This window comes from Pipistrellus hanaki, assembly GCF_964339955.1.
Source record: "Pipistrellus hanaki genome assembly, chromosome: 12".
Taxonomy (NCBI): domain Eukaryota; kingdom Metazoa; phylum Chordata; class Mammalia; order Chiroptera; family Vespertilionidae; genus Pipistrellus; species Pipistrellus hanaki.
The window spans coordinates 13,596,418-13,624,040 of record NC_140514.1 but is presented as its reverse complement, the minus strand read 5'-3'; the positions used below and the strand labels follow the sequence as shown (position 1 = coordinate 13,624,040).

Sequence of the window (27,623 nt, the reverse complement as noted above, 5' to 3'; positions counted from 1 at the left end):
GAAGCTGCTCCTCCCGGGGCCTCAGAGGAGCCGCCCTGGGCGGGATCTCAGAGGAGAGAAGCCCGGGGAGCGCTGGGAAGGCCGGGAGCCGGTTCGGTCAGCACGCCCTGGGCACAGGGGCCTCCGCCGGCCTGGCCTCCTGAATGTGACCAGCCTTCCGCCAGCTCTCCCTGCTCTGTGTCTCACACGCCTGCCAATTCCTCTGCAAAGAACATGGGGGATTGAGGATGGGGGGTGAGGGGGGTGGCGGCGGGTACAGAGAGGGAGGGGGGCAGGGAAGAGGGTCAGCCTGGAAAAAGTCTTCGTGTCTTTGGGCAAGTGGTTCTTCGCAAGACTGCCCAGCATGGGTGAGGCCCTCCGGCCCTTGGGTCATGAGGGCCAGAGGGGGGCAGGGTGAGGAGGGGGGACAGTTATCCTTTGAGGGGAGACGCCAGCCTGGCTGTATGTGTGTCCGAGGGCTGGGCTCGGTGAGAAAGCACATGCCGGCTGCGAGGGTTCCTGTTTCCCACGAGCTGGGGCTGTGGCCTGTGGTGGTGGAAGAAGCCACAGGCTTTCTGCTGAGAGAGGTTAAGCAGTGGCCAGAGGTCACGAAGCTGGAAGAAGCAGGGTCAGGATTCACACCCAGCTCCGCCCGCGGCCAAGGCCTGGACGCTCGCTGTGCGCCCTCTGCCTCCAGAAGCAGCTGGAGAGCCGGCCCAGAGTTGGGCCCAGGGGCCAACTGCCCCGAAGCCAGGGGTTCGAGCGGGGGCCTCCCTGCCCCAAACCTGCCAGCACGCCCTTGCCGCCCGCGTCGCCGAGCAGCGGGGCCCAGCGCGCTCTCTGTGGCCCCACAGGACAGGCCGGCCCCGGGGAGCCCCCGGCCGCGGTGAGCCCCAGCGGGGCTGAGGCCGAGGGGAGCCGTCTCCCGGCTCCCTCTCCTCCACGCCAGGAGCTGGGCTCCTGAGTCGTGGTTGCTATGCAGCCTTGTTTATCCAGAGAGCCTGGCAGAGAGCGGGAGCAGGCCAGCAGCGGGGCCGGCGGCTCTCCCAGCGCCTGCCCAGAAGGAGGCCCCGGGCCCAGGGCTGGGAGCCAGGCAGGAGCCAGGGCCGCCGGGCACCGGGCCACCCTGTCCTTGCTCCCTGGACCCGCCAGCAGCAGCAGCGTCTGTGGGCAGACCATGGAGCCCGGGTCCCTCCGGTGACAGGAGTTTGTGCCCTGGACGGGGCAGGGAGAGGTGATGTGCCCGCCGCTGTGTGTGGGGAGGGACGGAGAAGCCCTGGGAGGGGCATCAGGGAGCTGCTCTGGGGCGAGGACCAAGGGCGGTGAGGGGAAAGGCCCCTCAGGACGTGGGGCTGTGTGACGTGGGGCGGTCCCTCCCTCTCCTCGGGCCTCAGCTCCGGGGGCGGGGGTGGGAGTCTGTGAGCCTAGGAAGGAGGGGCTGCCCGGCTGTGCCCACCCAGCAATGCCCTTAGGGGGCAAACTGCACGCAGCACAGGCCCCACCGGCCAAGGCTCCCTGCCAGGGCCAGGGCTGCGGTGCCCGCGGAGATGGGGCCTGCAGTGGGGAAGGCTCAGTGCTCAGGGGCACGGGTGGGGTGGGGTGGGACCCCCAGGAGAAGCCCAGGCTCGGGGGGGCTCTGCTCTGGGTGGGATTCCGGCCCCGCCCCCTCTTCCTGGCTGTGCGGGCTTCGGCTCTTCACCCTGAGCCTCAGTCTCCGGGCCTGTGAAGCGGGGGTTCAGTAGCCCCCCTGGCAGCTGCTCGGACTGGAGACAGGAAGGAGGGCAGCGTGCGTCGGCCCCTGTGCCAGGCAGAAGCTGCGCTTGTTGATGCCGTTGTTATTTCGGGGATGATGGGGTTCATCGGAGCGGATCTCGGCTCTGACACAGGGACCCTGTGAGCCCCTCTTCAGGACCAGGGCCCCCGTGGCTGGGCCCCCGGGCTGGCATTTCCTCCGGGCACCGCGGGGACTGGTGTGCTGTGCCCTTGGTGCAGGCGGAGGCGGGTCGCAGAGCTCGGTGGTGCCCTGCCCCCGCGGGGTGTGCAGGCCCCACACTGCGGTCCTCTCGCCCTGGCCCAGGCCGGCCGCTCCCGGGCTGGTCGGCCTCAGCCCCCCCATCCCCGGAGGGGGCAGCTGCGGGGGGCGTGTTCCTGCAGCAATGCCCAGGCCCCGGTCCTGCCGGCTGGGCTCGGAAGGCAGTGGGGGCAGACTCGGTGCTCAGTGGTTTTGTCTTCTCTGGAGGACCGTCTTGAAGGGCCGTCGGTATCTCCGTTTCCGTCGCTGAAGGAAAACGGGGCTCCGAGAAGTTTGGTAACAGGCCTGCCGTCACACAGCTCCCGGGTCCTGACATGCAGTCTGATCCACCCGTATCAGTGCCTAGCTTGTGGATGAAGGAGTGAGTGATAGTCTGGACCCAGGAGGTCAGAGGTCAATAGGTCACCTGAGAACATCAACAATTTCCCTGGAGGTTTTATTTATTTATTTATTTTTAAAATATATATTTTTTGATGTTTTACAGAGAGGAAGGGAGAGAGATAGAGAGCTAGAAACATCGATCAGCTGCCTCTTGCACACCCCCTACTGGGGATGTGCCCGCAACCAAGCTACATGCCCTTGACCAGAATCAAACCTGGGACCTTTCAGTCCACAGGCCGACGCTCTATCTACTGAGCTAAACCGGTTTCGGCTCCCTGGAGGTCTATGGGGCGGGATGGGGCCCTCCTGTTGAGGGGAGGGGACTGGTGTGTGTATGGTGAGCCAAGGGATGGCTGGCAGTCGGAACGTTGCCAGTGACGAGGGGCAGATCTGGGTTGAGCCACATGATTTCTCCGTGCCCGTCCAGGGTCTGGGCTGTGGTGTCTACGTCTCAGTCCTAACGTTTTGTCAAGCCCCCCCCCCCCTCCCCTTCCCCAGGAAGTCCCTCCCGGGTCCCACTCGAGGGCTCTGCATGGGACGCAGGTCAGAGGACGACATTCCTTTTCCAGAAACACCTCCAGCGTCCCCTCTGCCTGCGAAAGGCCCGGCCTCCCCTCTGCCTGCGAAAGGCCTGGCCTCCCCGGGGAGCCTCCCGGGTCTCCCCTCCTGGGCCTCGCCACCTCCCCTGGGGCTGGTTCCTAGGACCCTGAGGGCCCAGAGGTCAGAGGTATGGACCCCAACAGGGGCAGCCTCAGAGGGCCCCGCCTGCTGGGTGGCCTTGGGGGGGCAATGGAGTGGACCCAGTTCCTTCCGGACTGCCGGGGTCCCTCCGGGCGGGGGTGGGGGTGGGGGTGGAGGTGGGCGCTGTGGGCGGTCCTGGCTGGTGGCAGTGTGCCCGCTGAGAGGCCTGTGGGGGGCGGGCTGGGAGGCAGTCTGCAGAAGGCCCTGTGCCACAGAGGTGGCCTGACCCTCACGCCAGCTGGACCCTCAGGCAGCCCCGAGCCTTCCCTTTGCCTCCTGGAGAGTGGTCGCTTTGGGAAACCGAGGCAGTCATCTCCACCTTGACAGCCGATGATGAGAAGCAGGGCTGGGTCTTGTTATAAAGGGAATCTGGCCTGTATGGCGCAGTAGTTCTCAATCCTATTCAGACATCAGCATCACGCAAGAGGTAAGGGGGAAAAAAGACATAAAAAAAAAAAAAATCCCAGCAACAGGTCCCGTGGCCTCTTCCAAAAAGACTAAGTCAGGAGGGGCCCGAGGCAGGGCCTTGGAATTCATCCTGTTAATTAGCTCCCAGGTGATTCTGGGCCGTGGCCCAGGCTGAGCACCGGAGCTGGAGTGATATCACCTGTCTCCCGGTACTCTGCACAGGGAGTCTCCACTCTGCTCAGGGCGGTAACAGGGGGTTGTGTGGCCTCTGTCCCCAGGGCCCGACTCCAGCTTGTTGGCTCTGATTCAGTGGGTGGTCAGTCCTCTCCTGGCACATTCTGGGCAGCTGCCTCACCCGTCTCTTGCCTGTCCCAGCTCACGGGGGCAGGGACAGGGTCCAGTCCCAGCTCACCGGGGCAGGGGCAGGGGCAGGGGCAGTGTGCAGTCCCAGCTCACCGGGGCAGGGGCAGGGGCAGGGGCAGTGTGCAGTCCCAGCTCACCGGGGCAGGGGCAGGGGCAGGGGCAGTGTGCAGTCCCAGCTCACGGGGGCAGGGGCAGGGTCCAGTCCCAGCTCACCGGGACAGGGGCAGGGGCAGGGGCAGGGGCAGAGGCAGTCCCAGCTCACCGGGGCAGGGGCAGGGGCAGTGTGCAGTCCCAGCTCACCGGGGCAGGGGCAGGGGCAGGGGCAGGGGCAGGGGCAGAGGCAGTCCCAGCTCACCGGGGCAGGGGCAGGGGCAGGGGCAGTGTGCAGTCCCAGCTCACGGGGGCAGGGGCAGGGTCCAGTCCCAGCTCACCGGGACAGGGGCAGGGGCAGGGGCAGGGGCAGAGGCAGTCCCAGCTCACCGGGGCAGGGGCAGGGGCAGTGTGCAGTCCCAGCTCACCGGGGCAGGGGCAGGGGCAGGGGCAGGGGCAGGGGCAGGGTCCTGTCCCAGCTCACCGGGGCAGGGCCGGGGTGTTGGGACCTGCCGGGAGGATCTTCTGACATCTTGCTGGGAGAAGTGTGTGTCTCAGGGACATTCCTGGCCACTTGTCATGACCATGTGGCCAAATCCCATCCCCAGAGTCAGCAGACGGAGGGTCCTCTCCCCGGGGGGAGGACATTTCCTGAGCCGCGTGGTGGGAGGCCTGGGAGGGCTGGTGGACCTCGGTGCGGCCCGGCCCGGGGGGTTGCTAGGAGCCGCTGTGCCTTCGGGGCCAGGGCGGGGCTGGGGACCAGCTGGCTTCTGGATGGAGGGCAGGCTCTCCCAGTTCCTGAGCTGGGAGTCCCTGCTCAGCGGAGGGAGCTGGCGCTGCATCCTGCCGGTCCCCAGAGGCCATCTCGAGGGAGCCCCTTGGAGGAGTGGTGGTGGCCTGGTGGGTGTAGGTGTGGCTTCACCCCTGATTTTCTCCCTGATCAGCTCTGGCCTCCCATCTCCCTGCCTGTCAGGGTGAGAGTGGCTCACCATGATCTCAGCCAAGAATTTATAAACCTGGGTGAAGCCACAGAGTCTACGGTGAGGCCCTTGTCACGTAGAAAGAGAATGAAGTCAGACTGAGGACAGGAGCTGATGACAGACCCCGGAGGTTGAAGGGGGTCTGGGAGGAGGCTTGGGCGGTCCAGTGGTCAGCGCAGGATGATGACATGGCTGCGAGGGCCGGAGGCTGGCTGGGCAGTGCGGGTGAGAATGAGGGCCAGAGCTTCGGCAGACAGAGACAGGACGCCCCGAAAGACAACACGGGCTGGGTCCTGGGAGGTGCCACCAGGTACTGAGGGGTGACAGGGTCACGAGTCGTCCTGCGTCCTGATGTCAGGGTGCTCGGCAGCAGCTGATGGAGGGGCCCAGGGTCAGCTCCCCGTGACGATTCCACTCCCCACTGTCCCGAGACCCTGAGGTGGCCCTGTCGGAGCCACAGGCAAAGCAGGTGTGTGGGTGTCTGACGCTCCATCACGAATCTGACCGCAGCCACCTGGCCTTGACCCTCAGGCTGTGAAATGTCCAGAGGCCAAATGTGAGAAAGGAGCTGCCCATTGGTCCAGGGCAGGTTTACTGTGGAGGCCATGCTGTGTTTAGCCCGACAGGCCTCTGGGGTGCGGGAGGGGGTGGGTGGAGGGGTGGTGGTGGTGTAAGAAGCATGGTTACTCGTGTGCTGACTCTCTGCCCGCCCGCCACAGGGCCCTGCATGGTGCAGGTTGGGGCCCTTGGACCCTCGAGGACTGTCCTCCTGGCCCAGAAAGTCGCCGCTGCCTCTGGACAACCTCCCGGCGCCTCCTCTGCCCGGGGCATGGGCAACCGCGATGCTGCCCCCCCAGGTAAGGTGCCTCGGGGGGGGAGGGGGTCCGGCTCAGGATCTTCCTCGGACTCTCCTGGGGATAGGGCTCTGCCAGGGAGACATAGCCAGGCACTGTGTCTCCCGTCCCCGCCCAGCTCCCCGTGGGTGGCACAGGCCTCTGGCTCCCTGGCTGGGGAGGAGCTGAGAATGTTCTAAGAACTCTCTGTGCCAGGGCTGCCCCTCCTGGTGGGAGAATGAGGACGGGCAGAGGACTGGGGGGGGGGGGGGGGCGGTGAGGAGGGAGGTGGGCCCTCAGCTGACACGGCCGGAGAGAGGGAGCCGTGTGGCCGGCTCAGTGTCGGGATCAGGGTTCCAGGCCTGGCACTGCCTCTGGGAGCCACTGTGGGAGCCTCAGTTTCCCCTGGCGAGCGAGGGGGTCGGCGGGTCCTGCCCTCAGTGGAGTGGGTGCTGGTGAGGTGGGAGCCCCAGCTGCGCTCCAGCCAACGTCCACCCCTCCCCCACCCCAAGGTGCAGGCGCCTTCTGGCCCGGTTCAAACACGTCCCTTCCGGAAGGTTTTCCAGACCCGCCCCCTCTGAGCACCAGGGGCCCCACTGGGCGGGGGCGTCGCACAGCTCACAGCTCCCCCTGCAGTAAGCCCCTGGGAGCAGACCTTACTCCCTCGTGCACTGAACGCCCGTTAGCGATAGAGACTGGTCACGCGGTGGAATGTAAACTAGATGCAGGTCTCCCCTGTGCTTTATTCCTGCACAGACTGTCAGAGGGCTCTGCCGGGGGCAATCTTAAGCGGGGGTAATGTGCACTGGAGGATCCTAAAGAAAAAGAACACTTGGCACATGTGTGTGTGTGTGTGTGTGTGTGTGCATGTTTGTGTGTGGTGTGTGTATACACGTGTGGTGTGTGTGTACATGTGTATGCGTGTGTGTGCACGCGTGTGTGTGTGTGTGCGCGTGTGTGTGCACATATGTGTGACGAGGCAACAATTCTGTTTGGAGCAATATGGTGAAGGTGCTTTGCTGCCTAAGAAAGAAAAAGGTTCAGACGGTTTTGAAACCTCACGGAGGTGCTGCTCTAGCGTGACCACGTGTTCTCACGGCTCTGCCGCAAACCGGCCAAGCGATTCGCTCTGAGGAAACACGTTACAAGAAACAAAGAGCAACAGCCGCACGGAGCGGGCCCCACACGCCTTGTCGCCCATGCCTGCCGGTGCTGGGCACGGCCTGGATACTCGGGCGTTTGCCAAGGAGAGATCGGACGCACCGTGTCTGCTGGGGGCACGATCGGCTCTGATCAGCCTGCACATTTCCTTCCTGCCTGGGTGGTGTGTGTGGTGTGCTGGGTGCTGGGTACCCCTGGAGGGGCTGGTTGGGTGCTTGGCGTTGGAGGCGGGTCCCTGGGCAGGAGGCCTCTCTCTGTGCGGTGATAGGGAGTCCCTGCCTGTCGAGTCCCCCTCGCCCTCCGGCCTTTGCAGGCTCCGCACTCTCTAGATGCCGCTGAGACTTAATGTGACCAGATGTCCCGCTTTTGGCGGGACAATCCCGATTTTTAACAACTTGTCCCGCGGCATTTTTAAAAAGTCCCGATTAATTCGGGACTTTTTAAAACGCCGCGGGACGCGGGACACATTCAAAAATCGGGACTGTCCCCCAAAAGCGGGACGTCTGGCCACCTTACGCTGAGTGAATGAATGAACCCAGGGGGCCCAGCAGGGACGGACGGGATTCACGGGGCAGATGGCTGTCTGTTCCGGGGAAGTGGTGCCAAGAGCCTGCCGGTGCCCGGTGCCGCCCTGGGCTCTGGGTGCCAGGCCGCTCCTGCCTCTGTCCCCCCAGCTCCCCTGCAGCCAGCGCCCAGCGTCCTGCTGGAGGCGCCCTCGCAGCTCCCGCGCGGACGTGGGGACCCCGGCAGCCTCATGCCAGACGCTCCCCAGAAGGGCTGGCCGGCGAGGAATGGCCACCCCGGGGACCTCGGGGCCCCGTCCCGGGGACCCCACCCTCCGGGGCCCCTCCCTTCGCTGGAGTCAGAGGCCAGCAGTGTGGCCCGGGACACCACCCAGATCAAGGACAAGCTCAAGAAGAGGAGGCTCTCGGAGGGCTTGGCGGCCTCATCCCAGGGTGAGCCTGGGTCCTGCCCACCCGCCCCGGGCCCACCTCTGAGTTACCCCCACGCTCTGAGCTCCTGGGACTGACTTATTCCCCCCCTCTGCCCCATACAGCCCCTCTGGATGCTGGGGGAGGCCCCAGAGGAGTGGCCCCCAGGGGTGGCATGCCCCGGGCCACCGCTCAGAGGCTGCTGAGGCTGCCCAGGCCCATGCCTCCCATCGAGAGCGCCCCCACCACCCCCGAGGCCGGCGCAGCCACGGAGAGGGGCGCGGACCAGCCCGGGGGCAGCCCGGGGCCCCGGGAGAGGAGCCCCGGCGCCCAGGCGGTGAGGACTCTTGTCTCTTCCCTTCCACCCTTCCTCCTCCCTTTCCTGAGCCCCGCGCTTCTCCGGAGGGCTCCCAGGCGTAAGGTCACCGACATCCTGCTTTTGGTGGGACAGTCCCGATTTTTAGCAATTTGTCCCGCGCCCGCGTCCCGTGGCGTTTTAAAAAAGCCCAAAAGATTTAAAAGATTCTTTCCAAAAATCGGGACTATTTTGTTTTTTAAAAAAATCTATTTTATTGATTGTTTACAGAGAGGAAGAGAGAGGGATAGAGAGTGAGAAACATCGATGAGAGAGAAACATTGACCAGCTGCCTCTTGCACACCCCCTACTAGGAATGTGCCCGAAACCAAGGTACATGCCCCGGACCGGAATCGAACCCGGGACCTTTCAGTCCGCAGTCCGACGCTCTATCCATTGAGCCAAACCGGTTTCAGCCAAAAATCGGAACTTTTTAAAAATGCCACGGGGACGCGGGACAAATTGTTAAAAATCGGGACTGTCCCGCCAAAAGCGGGACGTCTGGTCACCTTACCCAGGTGCGGCCCTCGGGGTGGGAAGGGGCTTGGGTCCCCCTCTCATTCCCCCCCTCCTGCCCCCACAGTGCCCAACACCTTTGCAGCTGGAGCCCTGAGGCGGCCCCGGAGTCCCCGAGCTCCTGCCGAGCAGGGGCTGTTGGCCACCTGGCTGTCACTTGGGGGCCCCAGGCCTCCTGGGTCTAAAGGCTCCCGAACCCCGCCTGCCTCTGGCCCTTCCCGAGTCAGCCTGGGGCGCGTGGCCGAGGGGAAGAGTGCGGGCTGCGGACTCGGGAGTCTGGGCTCTGCTTTCTGCTCTGCTCCCGGCCGGCTGTGTGGCCTTGGCCATTCCCGTCCCGCCCTGGGCCCCAGGGTGCACGTCTATGAAAAGAGGGGGCTGGGCCAGGTACGTGTGAAGGTCCCTCTCCGCCCTGGTGCTCTGGGATTTTTTAGAATGAGGAAAACGAGAGTAAGAAAAGGGGTTGGAGCAGGGATGAGGGACCCCTTGCCAGGCTTGTTGCCTGGAGTGGTGAGGGAACAGCGAGCTTCCCGGGCCTGGGCCCAGTGGCCGGGGAGAGAAACTGGAGCCACTCCCCGGCACTGCCGCCCGCCCAGGGGGCTCCAGCAGGCAGGGGCCGCCCTGGGCGAGGGGCCCGGAGGGGAGTGTCCCGGGCCCGTGTGTCTGTGGACTAGACCTTCCTCCCCCTCTGCTCCCAGACGCACACCTCCCGGCAGTACCTGCACTGCAGTGACCAGAAGATGCACCAGCCTCCGGGGGGCATGGTGATCCCGCCCATCCCGAAGGCCACCCCTGGCTCCCTGCCCAGCCTCCTGCCTCCAGGCCCGGATGTCCTCGTGGGCCCGGGGGCCCCCTCCACACGGTAAGCAGCCTAAGTCATAAGCCCCTGGCAGGCCGTTCTCCTTCTATCCCCCCCGAGATCTGCTTGGGGTCCCCACGGCTGGACCCCCTGCCAGAGCAGAGCTCTGGGGGCCCAGGCGTGTGAGGAGCAGCGCCCCCCACCGTGAGTCACACACCTGGGGAGGCTGCAGCCCTGTGACCCCGCTCTGACCTGACGCCCCCAGTGCCTCAGCCTCTGTCCCCCGCCAGTTTCCTGGTGTGAGGTTGCTGCAGTCATGACTCAGATACACAGGATTTTAAAGCTCTATTGCAAGGAGGCTCTTTGCTATTATGGATTCTCTTAATAGGTGGATATTAAAGATATAAGCTTATGAGCTTGAGGCAGTGTGGGAGGGAGAGTAAGGCTACAGAACTTTGAAAGGGTCTTCATATCCAAGAAGGCTGGGGACCAGTGGGGTGGAGGGTCTCTGGGCCGTAAGGAGGGGGAGTTTATGGAGTGTCCTTCACATGGCCAGGCGCATCCGTGTGGTCAGTCCAGGCTGACATAGGAGCTTGTGTGTGTGTGTGTGTGTGTGTGTGAGAGAGAGAGAGAGAGAGAGAGAGAGAGAGAGAGAGAGAGACTCTGCTGACGTAGTTCTCTCCCATTCTCTGGAGCCTGACGTCCTGAATTCTCCCTCTGCTCTCAAGCTTTTCTCTCTGTGTCTCCCCAGCTGCCTCCTCTGTCTGTCCCCACACTCCCCCAACCCAGTTGGAGTGTGGGACTGTCTGTGGACCTGCTCCTGGGCCAGAGCTTGCTCTGGACTCTCACACAGTGGGAGGCTCCTCTGCCCTCCAGGCCCTCAGCACCAGACACACCCCTCCTCTCCTGCTCCCACACCTGGCCCCGCCCCCCGAGGGGCAGTCTGGGAGCTAGAATGACCAGAGTGACTCTCTGGCTCTGGGCCAGAGGCCTCTCCGTTCATCCCATTGCTCCTCACTCTGCATCGCTGGAGCTTGATGCCCTTGAGCTCTCCTCGGGGCTCACTCTATGCCTGCTCTCCGCCTTCCCGCAGCTTCCCCTGTGCCCTCTCTCTTCTACCTTAAACTGGCTGTTCCTGAAGTTTGTCCCAGGGCCCTGGCTCCCGTCTCCTTCCCTTCCCTCCCTGGCATCCTACCGGTGTGGCGGCTTCCAAGGCTCCGTGGGCGTGGGTGACCACCACATGGCCCGCTCTGCCTGGTCTCCCCAGGGCCAGGCTCCGGGCTGGGCCTCCCCCGTGTGCAGGGCGGGGGGGGCATTACTCACAGGCGAGGGGGAGTGTAGGGGTTAAGCTCTCATGAGTGGGGCAGTTTGGGGGCCTTGAGCCCAGCCTGCTCTGAGCTGGGAGATGTAACTTCGCTGCTGCAGGTTCCTGCAGGGCCGGGCTTCCTTCAGGACGGAGCAGACTCCGTGTGGACTGGCTTCCGGGGAATCGAAGCCTGTGCAGCTGGCAGCGGGCTCAGAGCTGTGTTGGGACGCCCGGTTAAGTTTGCAGAAGGAGCTACAGCTTTGAACCCCTGGGCCCTCTCTTTACAGGGCACCCTCCACCCCCCTGCACAGTGTCCCCCTCGCTGCCACCCTGTCCTCGAGCTGCCTACCCAGGATTTTAAAGCTCTATTGCAAGGAGGGGGATAGATAAAAACATCCCCACAACCTCTCGCTCACGGTTCTTTTCTCTCCCCCGTTCTTTTAAGATTGCCTCGGGAGAGTGGGCCTCGGGAGAAGACCCCTAAACCTCTGGGTATGTACTGTCCCTGTGCACCCCCACTTGTCACTCAAGCTCGGGTTCCTGGGCTGGGTCCTGGGGTCGGAATTAGGACCGGAGGAGACCTGAGAGCTGTTGGTCCCAAGCCGCTCATTCCCCGGACGGGGACGCTGATGTCAGCGGGCACCAGTGCGTGTAGCTTCGTGGCGACCAGCTAGAAATGGGGTGCTGCCTTACGGGACCATCTCCTGGTCTCTGAGTGTGGAAGCAGCCAGCCCATCCCCCTGTACTCAGAGCCGTGGCTCCCAAGCTGCCTCTGACACGTGGCGAGGCCGCCCTGCCCTGTGTGATCAGGGGGGGAGGGCATTCCTCGCCAGAGGAGGAGAGAGGTTAACCCCCAGTCAGCCAGGAGGGGCCAGGGTCAGGGGAATAGACTCCAATGCTGGAAGGGAGGCAACCGGCAGTCAGACATCCCCCAAGCAGTCCTGGATTGGAGAGGATGCAGGTTGGGCTGAGGGGACCTCCCTGCACCCCCCACACACCCCTGCCGTGCATGAATCTCGTGCACTGGGCCTCTAGTATTGGAATAAGGTGTGTAGTGATTATTGAATGAGTGAATGAAGGGATAAGTGAATGGATGAATGACAGGAGGAGAACATTAATCTTTGGACAGCCTGTCAGTGCATCTCTGTAGAGTACGTTTCACTTGGGCCTTTCTCCACCCAAGCAGTGTTGGGCAGAAGACCTGAGGATGGAGGGCTTAGGCAGTAAATGTTACCACAATCGCAGGGTCATAGAGCCTCCAGGCTTCCCAAGGGACTGCTGCTGCTCCATCCCCCCCCCCCCTTTTTTTTTTTTAATGTTTTTATTGATTTTTAGAGAGGAAGAGAGCAGGATAGATAAAAACATCGATGAGAAACATCATCCATCAGCTGCCTCCTGCATGCCCCCTAGTGGGGATTGAGCCTACAACCAGGGCATGAGCCCTGACCTGGGAATGGAAACCAGTGACCTCTTGGTTCATGGGTCGATGCTCAGCCACTAAGCCACCCTGGCCAGGCCTCAGTTCTGTTCTTATTCTTGACTCCTCAGAGCCAACACCTTTGGCCCCGCACGTCAAAGGCAGGTCTGCTGCCCCAGAGAAGCCTGCTCCGTCTTCATCTCAGTCTGCTCCTGCGCCGACAGCCTTTTCCGCCAGCCATACTGAGGAAGCCCAGCGCTTGCTAAATGAAGGGGAACTGAAGGAGAGCAGCACCAAGGTATCTGAAAATTGAGAGGAGGAGGAGGAGGAGGAGGAGGTCGGGGTCAGGGTGGACACCTGGCTGCATGCAAGCATGTTTCTGAAATGTACCACGTGGGTCCCCTTGAGGAAAGCAAAGAAGAACCTTGAGGCAGCTGCCCCTAGTACGTGAGGCGAGAACCTGCAGAGGGCCTGGGAGAAGGCTGAGGAAGAGAAACGAGAGAAAAGGGTGAGGGGGTCTAGGTGAAGGGAAGAGTATGGTGGGGAGCTGAGGGCAGCGGGGAGGTAGGGAGGATGGGAGGGAGGGAGGGAGGGCAGGAGCAGGTCACACCTGGTTCCGAGGGAAACAGGATGTGGAGGAGAGTACAGACGGACTTAGGTGCCCCAAGCCGAGTAATCTGAGCCAGAACCCAAGATAGCAGGCGAGAGGCAGCTGACGGAGACAGAGCAGCCAAAGGCTATGCTTGACAGGCTGACAAATGGCTTGCACTTAGAAGGTGACCTTGGCCCAGATGATTCTCTTCCCCGAGTGAATTCAGTAAAGCTGGGAGAGTCACTGTATGGGGGCTGGTGCTCCTTCTTTGAGAGATACAGAAGTGCCATGAACATAGCTCGAAGGCCTCCTGGGTACTATGTTAGGTCTGGGATCCAGGGATGGTGGGGGTCGGGTCCAGGCCACAGTCCTTCCACTCCAGCGAGGGTGACTCCGTGAAACAAAGAAAGAATGACTCAGTGCTGTGAAGTGACCTCATCCTCCACCTCACAGTGGCCACTCACTCCCCTGGTCACACCGTAGCCCTTGGCACTGCCAATAACTTCACCCCCACCGGCATCTCAAGTTCAAGCAGCCCCCTCACTCGCCACTGTCTCTTGTTGTTCCAGCTCAGTCCATCTGACATTCCAGCTCTAACATTTTGTTCCTTCTTGCGCACAAACAATATTCTTCTTGAAATTGGATCACTCCTATTGGCATCTTCACTCTCTGTTATTTCTTTCATCTTCACTGCTCCCAGCTCCTCACTGCTCCCAGCATGCCCAGCCCACCCCAGCCTCAGTGCTGTCACTTTCGCTGTTCCCTCTGCTCTGAATGCTGCATGGCTTGCTCCCAGCCCTCATGGATGTCGCTGCCTACTCTTGGCAAAATAAAACAAAGCCAAAACCATTCTTTCCTGAGTCCACCGGAGTCAGGCTCTAGTCCACATCTCCCCAACCCCCATCCCAAACTTCCCACATTCAGGCCACTGAGGACCACTCCTGTCCCAGGTGTGGCACATCACTGTCCTCTTTTAACTTGACCCGTCGGCAGCGCGTCCTACTTGGGTTCCCTCCTGGGGTTGGATGCCAGGGATTGGCTTCTTCCTTGGCTCTCTGCCTCCCTCAAAGGCAGCTCCTTCCTAGTCCATCTTTGCCGGACCCTCTTCACACCCCTGACCTCTGCAGGCTGGAGGCCCCCAGAGCTCAGACTTCTGGCCTCGTATCCATTTGTACTGACCCCATGACCTGTATGGCATTCAGGGCCATCTATATGCCAGAGGACATCCAAATGCCCCACCCAGCCCAGACCTTCCCCTGACGTCAAGTAGCAGTGAAATTATCTAAGTATATAAAAGCCAAGTGTCCAGAGTGACCGGAATGACTGATCACCATGATGTGCACTGCAGCCAGCCAACCAGTCCAAAGTGGGCGGGGCCAGCTGGCCAACCTCCCGCAATCCCTCCCTCTGGCCGGCCCCCACCCATGCATGAATTTGTTCACCGGGTCTCTAGTATATATAATATATATGACCTATATTATTACATAAATTATATATTATTTATAACCTTATCTAGAAAGGAGAGAGATACTTATCTTCTATGGTGGGTGGCAGTAAAAGACGACTCCAGCAGTCCAGCTGATCCACCCAAAAACATTGGGCCCATCCTGGCCTCCTGTCTCTCTCTCATTGCTCACCTCACGCATCAGCAAGAGCAGTGGGCTCCACTTTGAAACAGTCCAGATCCAGCCAGCTGCCATCCTGCTACCCTCGTGCAAGCCCATCACCCCAATACATGCGATCTCTTGCTCTATTTTTGCAACTTCTTGTGAGTGTTAAATTATTTCCAAGTAAGTTACACAAAACAACTCTCAGAGCCCCACCCCCAGTGGGAGTCAGATCACGTCATCCTCTGCTCAGAACTCCAGCCACTCACTGTGTCATGCAGAGGAAAAGCCCAGGTCCTGGGCATGGACCACAGAGCCAGCGCACTCACTCCTGTCCCACCCGCCGCCTCCAGCCGGTGGCCCAGCATCCTCTGACTTGGGTGCTCCAAGCAGGATCCTCCTCACTGCTCCCAGCATGCCCAGTGCACTCCAGCCTTAGGGCCTCCACATTCGCTGTTCTCTCTGCTCCGAACACTGCATGAACTGCTCTCTGCTCTCACGGATGTCACTGCCTACTCTTGGCCTCCTCAGTGAGTCCCCTGGGCCCTCTGCCCCTCATTTCCTGTTGGCATGCAGTGCCTGGCGTTACAGGCGGTAGAGACTGGCCTGCTTGTTCTTTGTCCCCTGGCCTCCCCACTCCATGGAAGCACCCTGGAAGCACGGCCTTGCCATTTTGTTTATTCCCAGAACAGTGATTGGCACACGCTTGGATGAAGAAAGGCATAGAAAGCCCAGTTGGGTCCCCAAAGGTAATGGAGTTTGCCTTGACCTTGTGCCAGATCCAGGTCACCATCTCCAAGTCCGCCCAGGAGACGATGCGGCTGAAGCAGAAGAAGGAGATGGAGCCGGTCCAGAGGGTGGAGGAGTCAGGGAGCACGAGGGAGCTCACGGCCCAGGGCCTGAGTGCCCAGAGAACCTCGATGAAGGAAGGTACTGGTACCCGGGGCAGGATTCCCTCAGGCTGGGGGACTTTGTGGCCAACATCTTTGGCCCAAAGAGAGGCTGCTGCAGTCTCTCCCCCCCCCCCCCCGCACCCCCCCACTCCCCCATCCTCTCCTGAGACTGGACAGGGAGCCACAGCTGCTCTCTGGTAGCCCGCTCCTGGGCCCATTTCCAAAGGAGGGCGCTGGAATTGGGGATCAGACAGAACCGGCTCCTTCCTAGGACTTCCTCTCCCCCCCAGGCCTCCTTCCCCTCTGGGGCAGGGGGACCCTGTCCGTGCCCACCGGGACAAGCAGCCCCCGCAGACACACCACCGGCGTCGTCCTGAGGAAGCGAGCCAAGCGGGCCTCACTGCCCAGCATCCCCGTCAGCAAGCAGGAGCCCTGCTTCGCCCGCCATGCTTCAGGTGGGGCCCAGACCGGCTTGGGGCAGGGGGGGGGGGGGCACGTGCCCTTCTCGCTGGGCTGCCTTGGGATTCCATGGGCATGGCAGAGGCGAACCTGGCTGCCCATGTTAGAGTAGGGGTGGCCCTCCCCCCAGAGAGAGGAACAAAGTCTGGGAGTCAAAAGCATCTATGGGCCGGGCTGGGACCCCCCGGGGTATCACCACTGGAACTGTGATGGCTAGACAGGTATGACCAGCCTGTGTGACATGTCCTAGACCATGGATGCTGGGAAATAGCATCCCCGGAAGTAGCTGGACACACCAGGAAGAACAGGAGAGGGTTCTGGGAAGGCCTGGGGGTCCTGCATGTTGCCTCATAAGATGCCAGGGCTGGACAGTGCTGGGTGCAGATGGGGTCGGAGGACCCAAAGGTTCTCTGGGATATTCAGGAAGGGGTCAAGGGGCAGGGAGGCTCTGTCCCCATTCCCCCAGGGCAGGGGTCGGCAAACTCATTAGCCAACAGAGCCAAATATCAACAATATCAACAGTATAACGATTGCAATTTTTTTTGAGAGCCAAATTTTTTAAACTCAAACTTCTTCTAACGCCACTTCTTCAACATAGACTTGCCCAGGAGTGTTATTTTGTGGGAGAGCCACACTCAAGGGGCCAAAGAGCCACAGTTTGCCGACCACGGCTCCAGGGGAACGTCTGTTCTGCCTCGCCCTTTTGTGCTCCGGGCGTCCACATGAGATTTCACTCAGAAAGAATGTGCTGCTGAGGGATGTTTGGCTCAGAGTGCCTGTGAGTGCGGGGCGTGGGGGGACATGGACGGGAGAGCAGAGCAGCCTCTCTGCGCCGGGAGTAGTGTTGACCCACTTCCTTTCCCCTTCCCTTTCTATCCGTTCGTTCAGCAAGCAGGAAGTCTTCATTTGGTGCTAGTCTGCAGCATGTTTTTAAGGCTTGCAAATATCCTTTTATTTATATATTAATTTATTTTAAAATGTATTTTTATTGATCTCAGAGAGGAAAGGTGAGGGAGAGATAGAAGCATCAATGAAGAGAGAATCCTTGATCAGCTGCCTCCTGCACACCCCCTCCTGGGGATCGAGCCCGCAACCTGGGCATGTGCCCTTGACCGGAATCGAACCTGGGTACTTTCAGTCTGCAGTCTGATGCTCTCTATCCACTGAGCCAAACCGGGTAGGGCAAAAAAAAAAATAAAAAAAAAATCTCCTTTTAAATAGAGATCTCTTTCCAGGCTTGAGACATGGGAAGCTGGCTGCAATTTTATTCTAGAGTTTAGAATGTTCTTTTAGTTTTACTGTGAGCATAGACCATATTTTGTGACAAATGATATTAGTTTATCAATTATGGTAGTGATATAAATTTCCCTTTAAAATAAACTTATGTAGGATTTGAAAAGTGGTTTAATTTGAAGAAAAATACCATAACAATACAAGTATAGGTGATTAAGAGATATGGCAAAAACGACAACAACAACAAAAAACAACCCGCCACGAAAGTGGTCATTGAATGGTTGACACTTGGGAAAGAGCACTCTATCCAACCCACCCTACTCATTTTATACAGCAGAACTGAGACCCAGAGTCTCAAGGTCATCCGAGGTCATGCACGGGGATGGTGGTCCCTCGGGACTAAGACTTTGGCTGATGACTCTTGTGCCAACGTAGAGCGGAGAAGAGATTTGCCCGGGACCTCCTGGGTGCACCAGAGCCAATAGCATGCCAGCGGGGATGCAGTTAGTGTGGCAGTGAGAGCTCTGGGCTCTGAGACCTTCCCATCGGGCTCTGCTGGCACAGGAGCTGAGGGGCTGTCGGCAGGGAAGGGGGGTGGGGGTGGGGTTGGGGTGCCAACTTCTCTGGGCTCTGATGCCTCAACTATGCAATTCCTGCATTGGACCAGATAGACGCTTCCCTTGTAGGAGCTGAGGATTCTAGCATCTGTCCCCGAGGAAGGAGAGCCTAGAGAACATGACCTGTTTTCTAAACAACATCCCTGCTTATGGTCAGTCCCTGCAAGTGTGGCCACGGCTGGACCGTGCAGTTGCCTGGCTGCCTTCATTGTCCCTGCTTTCTCTGGCCTCTGCCTCCGATCACGTCCCTGCCCTTGGGCAGCCTCAGAGGGGTAGAGAGAGGGGGACGGGGAGGCTGATAGCACAGGCTCAGGGGTGGGTGTGAGGTTAGAGTGACGCCACAGGGAGTCGGGGAGTCATTCCTTGATGGACTTACTGGCCTCACCCCAAGCCCAGAGAGGGCGGGATTGGAGGTGCATGCCATGGGTTCAATCAGATGGCATCAAGAGGCATATCACAGGCAAGCTTCTGTGTCATAACAGGTTGGCAAAGGCAGGGATGGAAAACTCAAGGAGAGGTGGAGTTGGGAAGTCTGTGTGGCTCCCGGGAAGTCGGCGTCTCTCCCTGACGCCCACTCACCCACCCACCCGGGGAGGGGGGCTCAGTGCTGCGGGCCGGGCCTGGGTCCTCTGGTAAAAACCCCCTCGTTTCATTCCTGTGAGCGCAGCTAACTCGTTACCCGCGGTGCTAACGTTCGGGTCCCCTGAGTGGGAAGAAGAGGAGGAGATGGATCTTCGGGCCTTCGAAGAGCTGAGGCCTTTCTCGAACCCAGAGCTGGGGCTGATGGACGCCCTCCGGTGCCTCGACAGCAGTGACTGGTGAGGTGACACCTTCCCCTTCACGTGTGGTGGCCAGGGGAGAGCTGCAGAATGGCTGCTGCCACCACCCCCCACCTCTCCCACTGCCGGGGCCTGGTCCCGTGGAGGGAAGTGCGTGTGTGTGTGCGTGTGTGTGCCCTGTGACCTCCAAGAGCCCACTATTCTGCTCCATGGCACACCAGGGCCAGGCATGGCAGGTATAAACGTGGCTTTCCAACACTTCGGGAGCCCTTAGAAAGGTCACAGCCCTTCATTTCTCTAAGTGAAGCCACCCTGCTACCAGTTCCTACCCCTGTGCCTGTGGACAGGTTCTTAGTTGTGAGCAGCGCCGTGACTCGGGGTCCAGAGCATTTGCGGGAAGCCCTCCCGTCTTCTGTCCTCATGGTCAAGTACCAGCTTGTCACAGGTGTGGTGCTCCTGGTCCTGGGGTGGGCTTCCCTCTTGGGGGAGGTTGAGCCAGGGGTCCCATAAAATGGCTTTTACTGGCCTGGCCTGTGAGGCTCAGTGGTTGAGCTCTGACCCATGAACCAAGAGGTCACTGGTTCCATTCCCGGTCAGGGCAGGTGCCTGCTTTGCTGGCTCCATCCCCAGTAGAGGGCACGCAGGAGACAGCTGATTGGTGATGCTTCTCTCTCTCACTGGAGTGTCTATCTCCTCTATCCCTGTCCCATTTTCTCTCTCTAAAATCTACAAAAACATATTTAAAAGCAGAAGCGGTCAGCCTGGGTGCGCCAGCAGGAAGCACTGGGGTGCGGAGAGAGTGGCGGTGCGCTGCCCTGGTCGGCGGAGGGCGCGGGGCTCCGTCCGCCCCGCCTGCCTGTGACCGGCCTGGGCTTGCTCCTCAGGCACCGGAAGGAGAAGGGCCTGGTGAGCGTCCAGCGCCTGGCAGCCTGGCACCCCGAGGTCCTCGCCGGGAGGCTGCACGACGTGTCCTTGGCGGTGACTGGAGAGGTGAGGCCTCCCAGACAGCCCGTGGCCGGGGCCCCCTGCCCGCTCCCAGCCGGTCCCCCTTCCCTGGGGCTGCTGCCCACGGCGGGTCACGGAGCAGCCACGGAGAAGCCACGGCCCCTTGGAACAGGGGCATCAGCCACGAAGGTGGGAAGTAGCCACCCATTTCTCAGATTGGAGAAACTGAGGCCTGGGCTTTCCTTATTTCTATGCCGCCGGCCTGCATTGTCCTTTTACTCAAAATGCCAGTGGAGGGATGGAGTGTCCAGCCTCAGGGTGGTCGTAACATTTCCCAAGCCCTTTCTCTCAGCTTCGGCGCTGGGCTAGGCCGGGCGTGGCCGGGCCCTGATGGGCAATAAGATGTGTCTCGTCGCAGATGGAGGCCACGCCCCCCCCCCCCCCCCCCCAGCCCCTTGGGAGTAGGTTGTTCCAGTGAAGGACCTTGTGAAGATCCAGTTGAACGTTCTTTATAAAAGTGCTCGGAAGACTGTGGTACAAATGTCCAATGGTAATGATGGAATTCGTCATTAGGATGGTAACCACAGCAATCATGTTTTTTTTTTAAAATGGGACAAAATATTGCCCAGAGCTGCTGCAGCCCAGGAGGCCTAGGCCTGGGGCGAGGGTGGAGGCCCGGGAGGGGGTGCAGTGGCCATTCTCGGAGCCCCTGACGGGGTCCGGCAGTGTGGGTCCTCTCCCATCTCTCCCCGAGGTCACCAACCTCCGCTCCAGGGTGTCCCGCTTGGCCATCGGCGTCCTGGGAGGCCTCTTCCGGGCCCTGAAGAAGAACATGGACCAGGAGGCGGAGGAGGTGGCCCGCTGCCTGCTGCACAGGATGGGCAACACCAGCGAGTTCATCCAGAGGGCGGCCAACCGCTCCCTGGGGGCCATGGTGGAGCACGTGACCCCCGCCCGGTCCCTGGCGGCCCTCACCTCAGCGGGCATCTAGTACGTGGCGGCCAGTTGTCCGAGGGGAGGGGTGAGGGTGGCCCAGGAAGGGGAGGGGAGGGGAGGGGAGGAGAGGGGCATGGGGCGGGAGAGGAGGGGGACTGCTTCACACGTGTAGCTGGGGGAGCTCCTGGTGGGGTGTCCCGCCTCTGGAGCCCGGGGATGAGGCCTGGGCCTCCTGGGACAGGGGCAGTGCTCCCCCGGGAGCACCTAGGTCTGCCTGGGGGCCGGGAAGGCAGAGATGCCGATGGGGCGGGGGGGGGGGACCTTTCTTGGTGGAGAAAGATGGGCATGAGCATTAAGGCCGAGGTGGGGAGTGTCCGGCCTGTGGGCCTTATGAGGCCCACGAAATCATTTGGTCTGGCCCTGCCCAGGCATTGGGGTGAGTTAATTAAATGCTTGGCCAAATACAGCAGGAAAAATGCACAGCTGATAATGTGGTGCGGCCCACAAGTGATGTTTGAAACACCCAAATGGCCCTTGGCAGAGAAAAGGTTCCCCGCCCCTGATTTAGACACAGGCAGGCTGTGAGGCGGGAAGGCGGAGAGCGGCGGGCACAGGCATCTCCAGGGGACACCAGTGGCTTCTCTCGTCCTTGCCTGTCCCCCTGTGGTTGTTGTCAATCTAGTTCCATTGTCAGGAAGGGTCTGCTCTTCCCCTCCGTCCACACAGGACAGAATTGGGGGCCCATCCTGGCATGGAACATGGATGCACAACTGTAGGACCATGCGGGCCAGTCCGGGGACCCCCTCCCCTTCCTCGGCTGAGCCCCTGGCTCGCTGTGTCCTCTCAGCCACAGAAACCCCGCGGTGCGGAGGTGCACCGCCGAGCACCTGGCGGCCGTGCTGGAGCAGATCGGCGCTGACAAGCTCCTCTCGGGCGGCAGGGACAGCACGGACATGCTGCTGCGCAACCTGGTCAGGCTGGCCCAGGACTCCAACCAGGACACCAGGTGAGGCAGGGCAGGGCCTGGGCACCGCCGACCGGGCCTGTGCAGGGCAGATGGGGCAACCAGCCAGCCCTGACCCGCACAGCTCACTTCCCCGGGGTCATGGGGAGGGACAGGTGGACGGACGGAGCGGTGTCCTTTCCTTACAGCCGTCCCGTCTCCCCGTCGTCACAGCCAGGCTGCTCAGGGAACGGTCAGCACTCCCACGCCCACTGTCCGCCTTCCTTCTCTCTCCAGCCACAGCGACCTCACTCTTCTTCCTGCCCCACCCCAGCTCCCTTCTCTGTCAAGACTCTGAATTCATTAAAAAAAAACAAACATATATATATATATATATATATATATATATATATATATATATATATATGTTATTGATTTTTTTACAGAGAGGAAGGGGGAGGGATAGAGAGTTAGAAACATCGATCAGTTGCCTCCTGCACACCTCCCACTGGGGATGTGCCCGCAACCAAGGTACATGCCCTTGACCAGAATCGAACCTGGGACCTTTCAGTCCGCAGGCCGATGATGCTCTATCCACTGAGCCCAACTGGTTAGGGCTGTATTCATTTTTTCAAGAGATCATTAATGAGCATTCTTCATTATTCTGGCGATGACCGTGAATAAGAAAAACTATGCCTCAGCTGTCTCCTTGGAGTTTATCTCCTAGTGGGGTGCACGAACCATCAACAAATACATAGTTATGGTGATTTTAGATGCAGATAAGGGGTAAAGAAGGAAAAAACAAGATGTCATGGAGAACGGGGTGGGGCTATGTTAGACTGAGAGTTGGGGCATCCTTCTAAAGGGAGACATTTGAATTGAGAGCTCGGTCTTTGAGGACCTGGGGTGGGAGTGTCCCAGGCAAAGGAAATGGTACCGAGGCCCCTGGATGGGACTAAGCTGGGCGTTCATGGGAGACAGGGCCCGGCTGGGTGGGGCACGGGAGTGGCAGGCAGTGTGGGCGATGAGGCCGAGGGGGCAGGGCCCCTGCCCAGGAGGGCCTCCCAGGCCACAGTGAGGGGTGGAGGTCTTTTGTGTGTTTCTTTTAATAGCTTTTTTTTTTTTTTTTTTTTTTTTAATATATTTTATTGATTTTTTACAGAGAGGAAGGGAGAGAGATAGAGAGCTAGAAATGTGGATGAGAGAGAAACATCGACCAGCTGCCTCCTGCACACCCCCTACCGGGGATGTGCCCGCAACCAAGGTACATGCCCTTGACCGGAATCGAACCCGGGACTTTTCAGTCCGCAGACCGACGCTCTACCACTGAGCCAAACCGGTTTCGGCAGGGGTGGAGGTTTTGGTTTGTGTGTGACCGGGAGCCACTGGAGGAGTTTTCAGTGGGAATGTGAGGCGGTTAGGCGATGCTAAGCAGGCGAGTGATGGGCTCGGATTGATTGGCTTTCAAACCCAGGGTTGGGGTCCAGTCAATCACACTCAGCTCACAGTCCGCTGCCGCCATGTCTGCAGACTGCACCCCACACGGTACAGCCCCAGAGGTGCTGGGTCCACCCAGGGTCTCTAATTTTTATTGATCTAATGCACATGTGTCAAACACAAGGCCCGCGGGCCAAATCCAGCCCGCCAGGCCTTGCAATGTGGCCTGCACCGCGCTGTCATCACTGCACTCCGCTGTCAGTTTATGACATTGTCAGTTTATGACTGTTCAGTAAACCATTCGGCCCGCAATTTAGGCTGGATTTTAGATTTTGGCCCCTTCTCTGATTGAGTTCGACACCCCTAATCTAATGGGTAACAGTGCCAGCTCGGTGCAGAGTGCTTTTTTTTTTACCCCTTACTATAATAGTTTGAGAGTGTCTTTATATGCTTGCTAGCCTTTTACTAAGAAACAAGGAAGCAAACACCCTGGCTGCTCATTGGAGGATTGACAGTGGGGGGTGGAGCCTGGATGGAGGAGGGGGTGCCAGACTGAAGGCTACCCCAAGGCCAGGCAAGAGGGGCTTGTGACTGCTGCGTGCAGGGAGGTGGATGGGGCTGGGGCTGTGGTTTTCAAACTGCGGCTCGCGAGCCACATGCGGCTCTTTGGCCTCTTGAGTGTGGCTCTTCCACAAAATACCACAGCCTGGGCGAGTCTATTTTGAAGAAGGGGCGTTAGAAGAAGTTTAAGTTTAAAAAAGTTGGCTCTCAAAAGAAATTGCAATCGTTGTCCTGTTGATATTTGGCTCTGTTGACTAATGAGTTTGCCGACCACTGGCTTAGGGTTAGGGCCGAGCCAACAGGAGGTTGGCTTTCGAAGAAGGGGCAGAGGTGACATTGAGGTTTGTAAACAGCCGGGAGAACGGTGCTTCGTGTTACTGACGTGAGCAATGCTGTCGAGGAAGAGGAGGTTTGGGCGGTGTGTTTTAGCTGCCGTGGGGGATGGAAATCAACATCTAACACGTCTCCAGACCCAACGCCCCCTCCCTCTGACCTTCCTTTCACACTGGATCGTGCTGACTGCACGTGCCTTCCCTTCCTGGAACCGTAGGCTTCTCAGCTCCCGCGGCACCTACTCCCTGTCCCTCTGTGGCCATTCCCCACCTTCCCTGCCATCGGAATGTCGGTGGCCACAGGAGTGTCTTTAGTCCCTGTCCCCGTCGTGTGACTTTCTCTGAATGGTGCCCTCTCTTCCGGTGGCTCCCGCCACAGGAGACTCCGATGCTCCCCACCCTCTGGCTCCAGCCCACGCCCTCTCAGGGCCTATCTCTGATGCCTCCACAGCAGGGGTCCTCAAACTTTTTAAAGTGGGGGCCAGATCACGGTCCCTCAGAGAGCTGGAGGGCCGGACTATATGAACTACTAATTCCTACTGTAACACCTCGGCTGCGCTCACTGCCCAAAAAACCTGGCGGGCTGGATCAGACCGTAGTTTGAAGACCCCTGCTCCACAGGGACCCTCACCGGGATGCCCAGCTGCCGTCTTCAGGTGCACAGTGCTCCTAAATGAACCCACGGCCTTCGCCCCAAGCCTGCTTCTTCCTTCTGTTGTTAAAAGTCACTGTTATTTACTGAGTCGTCTGAGATGCAGAACGGGGAATTTCATACTTCATTGATTCTAAGACACACATTTCCTCCCCACATTTTAATATCTTACAATAGCTCACCGTTATTGACCAGGGAGCCATTAGGACCCAGGTTTTACTATCTGCACATTTGCACACTTGGTCATTGCTGCTCATGGTAGGAACCTTTGAATTAAAATCCGCACCGTAGAAACTACACTAAGAGGCTTTCTTTGCTTGCTAGCCTTTCATATTTATTTTAAGAAGTCATTGTGGATGCTCGGTGGGGAATTATTGAGTTTAATTGCTGTTAGAAATATCATACTATTACTTGGCATCGAAGTGGAAAGTTATTGCGTATAAGGGAAGGCATGGAAACAGAGCTGTGGGATATAAATTAGACATTAATGCAAACATTCGTCACCGAAGGAATGACCAAAATTCCACATCTTCTTGCAAAGCCACCAGCAAGTACGCCACTCACCCCTTACATACCGCTCCCTTCTGTTTCTGAGATCCCGTGAGGAAGGAGCATCATCGAGGGCAGCCATCGTGGCCAGTGTTTTCCTTTCCTGTTTTTCCTCAGTGGAAAATAAGTCAACGGTGCATTTCACAATCAATAAAGTCTTAGTTGAGCAAAATACGGCCATTTTCAGTGTCTCATGCTCTACCTCCAGACAACTGCCACGTCCCGCAGTTTCAACGTCTGATCACGCCTTCCTACCCCCCCTCCACCGCCTCGCCCCAGGCCTGGGTCCTCTCTTGTCTGGACTGGTAGAGTGGCCCCCAAATTGGCTCCGGCCTTAGCCTTGTCCTCAAAGATCCATCCTCCACACTGATCACAGTGCAAATTGGATCCCCCCTAGCTTCCCAGGGAATGTGGGCTACAGTCCAACTCCTCCCCCTCTCCCTAAACTGGTCCTACCCCCTCTCCAGTGGACTCTGTTCCAGAGTCCAGCCCTGCCTGCCTTCCTTCAGGTACACGCCTGCTGATGTGTCAGGCTGTCTTATGGATCCTAGAATTTCCCCCTCCTCCCATTTCCTCCCCAATCCTGGCCCACTTGTGTGCTCCTACTTACCTTTTGAGCTCTAACCCAAGGATCACCTCTTCCAGGAAGCCCTCCGTGATTCCCTGCCCCACCTACCACTATTCATATCACCAGGAAGCGTTGGCCACTTCCTCCTGGTCTGCCCCACTGCACCTTTCCTCAGATTTCTAAGTATCCCATACTAGAAAAAGTTTGGTATAGCCACCCAATGGAATATCATACAGTCATTAAAAAGGATGACATGGGAAGATGATTGATGGAGGAGGAAAAAAAGTTGTACACAAGTTGTTTATACATTCTGATATCAATGAAATGTATTTAAATTGGAAAAAGATGATAAGAAAATGCAAAAATGTAATAGTGGTGTTTTTCTGTAATGGGAGCGGTGTTTATTTTTGTATGAATCTAGCCTTTAAGTAGAGAAGATTGTCATAATTAGAAAAAGTATTGAAACCTCTCTAACTATAACTAGAAAGCTGTGTGAAGTCGTAATGCGACTTTACGATGTGTTTCTGTGGCTGTTTCCTCATCTTGCCCTTCGCCCTGTGGCAGGTTCTACGGCCGGAAGATGGTGAGCATCCTGATGTCGAACGCCAAGTTTGATGCATTTCTGAAGCAGTCCCTGCCATCTCACGACCTGCGGAAGGTCATGGCGGCCATTAAACAGCAGGTGAGCCGGTGGGTGTGAGGGGAGTTGGGTGGGGGACTGGAGCTGAGCCTGGCCACCCTCACGCAGGTCAAGGGGCGCAGGTCAGGGGGCGGGGGCTGCTCTCAGAGGCTTTTATTTCACCCGGGACTCCTGCTGGGCGAGGTCAGCATGATTTCCTCGTCCTCTACTCAGCCTGGGTCTGCCCCTGTCTGCCCGTGTCCCTTGAGCCTCCCTGGGCCTCTGCTTCTCCATCTGTGAAATGGGCATCTTGACCCCCAATACTTGGCCCCGACTACCAGCGCTCTGGGAGGCTCAGCTGCGCCCGGGAGGCCTCCCAGGGGAGAGGTTAAGGCCTGGGCTGGAGTATCTGGCACGTCCCCAGAGGCGACTCCTTCCGGTTCACGCTGTGTGTGCATTTTCCAAGGGCCTGGAAGAGAGCGGTGAGCTGCCGTCTGCCAGAGGCCACAAGGTGTCGAGGAGCCTGCCCGCGTGTGAGAGCGGGCTGCCCGGTGAGGACGGGTACGGCCTCCCTGGTCTCTCTGGGCTCCACCTCCGAGATGCCGATGGGGCAGCAGCAATCTGAAAGTCACTCCTGTGCCTAAATCCTGGGAAGGCGCATCTGATCTCCTTAGCGCATCTTCTTAAAATCCAGGGAAGCCACCCCTCTCTCCTTGAGTAGTCTCCTGCTCTCTCTCCCACGTGGCCTCTGGGCCAGACCAGAGCAGCCGGTTCCCTGCCCCTTCGCTCCCCTCTCTCTGCTGTGCCTTTGCTTCTGCTAGTATTGCCTGTATGGGCTGTCCGCACCCAGAGCATGCCCGCTCGTTCCACCACATCCCACAGGATCCAGCTCGCCTGCCATCTCTCCCAGGGGCTCCATCTGACACTCTGTGTCCCCACGTCCTCTGGGTGGACAGGTCCTCATCCGTCAGTCCTCTGTCCATCACAGACTTCGCTGTGCTGCCTCCCGGGGCTGTGAACCCTTCGGGCAAGACCGTCTCTCATCTCCTTGTTCTCAGCGCCCAGCCCAGGCCTTGGCGCTCAGTAGACAGAGGGCAGAGTGTAGGAATGAAGGACCGAATGGTGTTGGTGGGACTCGGGTGAGAGGCATGAGCGCAGAAGAGCGAGGCTCTGAGCTGGGATGGGGCTGGCATTCTGTATGGAGCCGCTCTCATTCTGGCTGGAATGGGCTGGGGGCTTGGTGGGAATGTGCTCCCTGCCTAAGAGAACAGGACTTCTTTACATCTTCCCAGTTACCGGAGGACTGAGCGGGGCCTAGACAGCCGGGGGCAGGATTCGGGCACCTGGCAAGATCTTCCCCGACTCTTAGATGAAACGTGTCCTAGTTATCCTTTCGTGATTCCACCCCCTCACTCCAGCTTTCTCCTCCATTCTTCACCTGCCTGCTGAAAAGAAAAGGAAAGGAAAGGGAAGAAAGGGGAAGGGAAGGGAAGGGAAAGAAAAGGAAGAAAAGGGAAGGGAAGGGAAGGGAAGGGAAGGGAAGGGAAGGGAAGGGAAGGGAAGGGAAGGCAGGAAGAGAGAGCCCTGCCCGCTGGGGCTCTGGGCAATCAC

General features: G+C 59.2%; 1 protein-coding gene across 1 annotated transcript in view; it reads left to right on the top strand.

Annotated features, from left to right (window-relative positions):
• Positions 1–5,653: 5,653 nt before the first annotated feature.
• The window catches only part of TOGARAM2 (TOG array regulator of axonemal microtubules 2), a gene marked incomplete at its 5' end in the record, with an annotated part of 32,621 nt that continues 10,651 nt past the window's right edge, over positions 5,654–27,623 (top strand). The window contains 14 exons of the mRNA XM_084900948.1: positions 5,654–5,836; positions 7,618–7,924; positions 8,026–8,237; positions 9,467–9,630; positions 11,319–11,365; positions 12,422–12,588; positions 15,269–15,419; positions 15,673–15,837; positions 18,359–18,509; positions 19,355–19,460; positions 20,170–20,405; positions 21,199–21,357; positions 25,958–26,075; positions 26,479–26,573. Of these exons, the coding sequence (XP_084757074.1) occupies positions 5,654–5,836; positions 7,618–7,924; positions 8,026–8,237; positions 9,467–9,630; positions 11,319–11,365; positions 12,422–12,588; positions 15,269–15,419; positions 15,673–15,837; positions 18,359–18,509; positions 19,355–19,460; positions 20,170–20,405; positions 21,199–21,357; positions 25,958–26,075; positions 26,479–26,573 (2,261 nt within the window). The remainder of the gene's footprint in view (positions 5,837–7,617; positions 7,925–8,025; positions 8,238–9,466; positions 9,631–11,318; positions 11,366–12,421; positions 12,589–15,268; positions 15,420–15,672; positions 15,838–18,358; positions 18,510–19,354; positions 19,461–20,169; positions 20,406–21,198; positions 21,358–25,957; positions 26,076–26,478; positions 26,574–27,623) is intronic.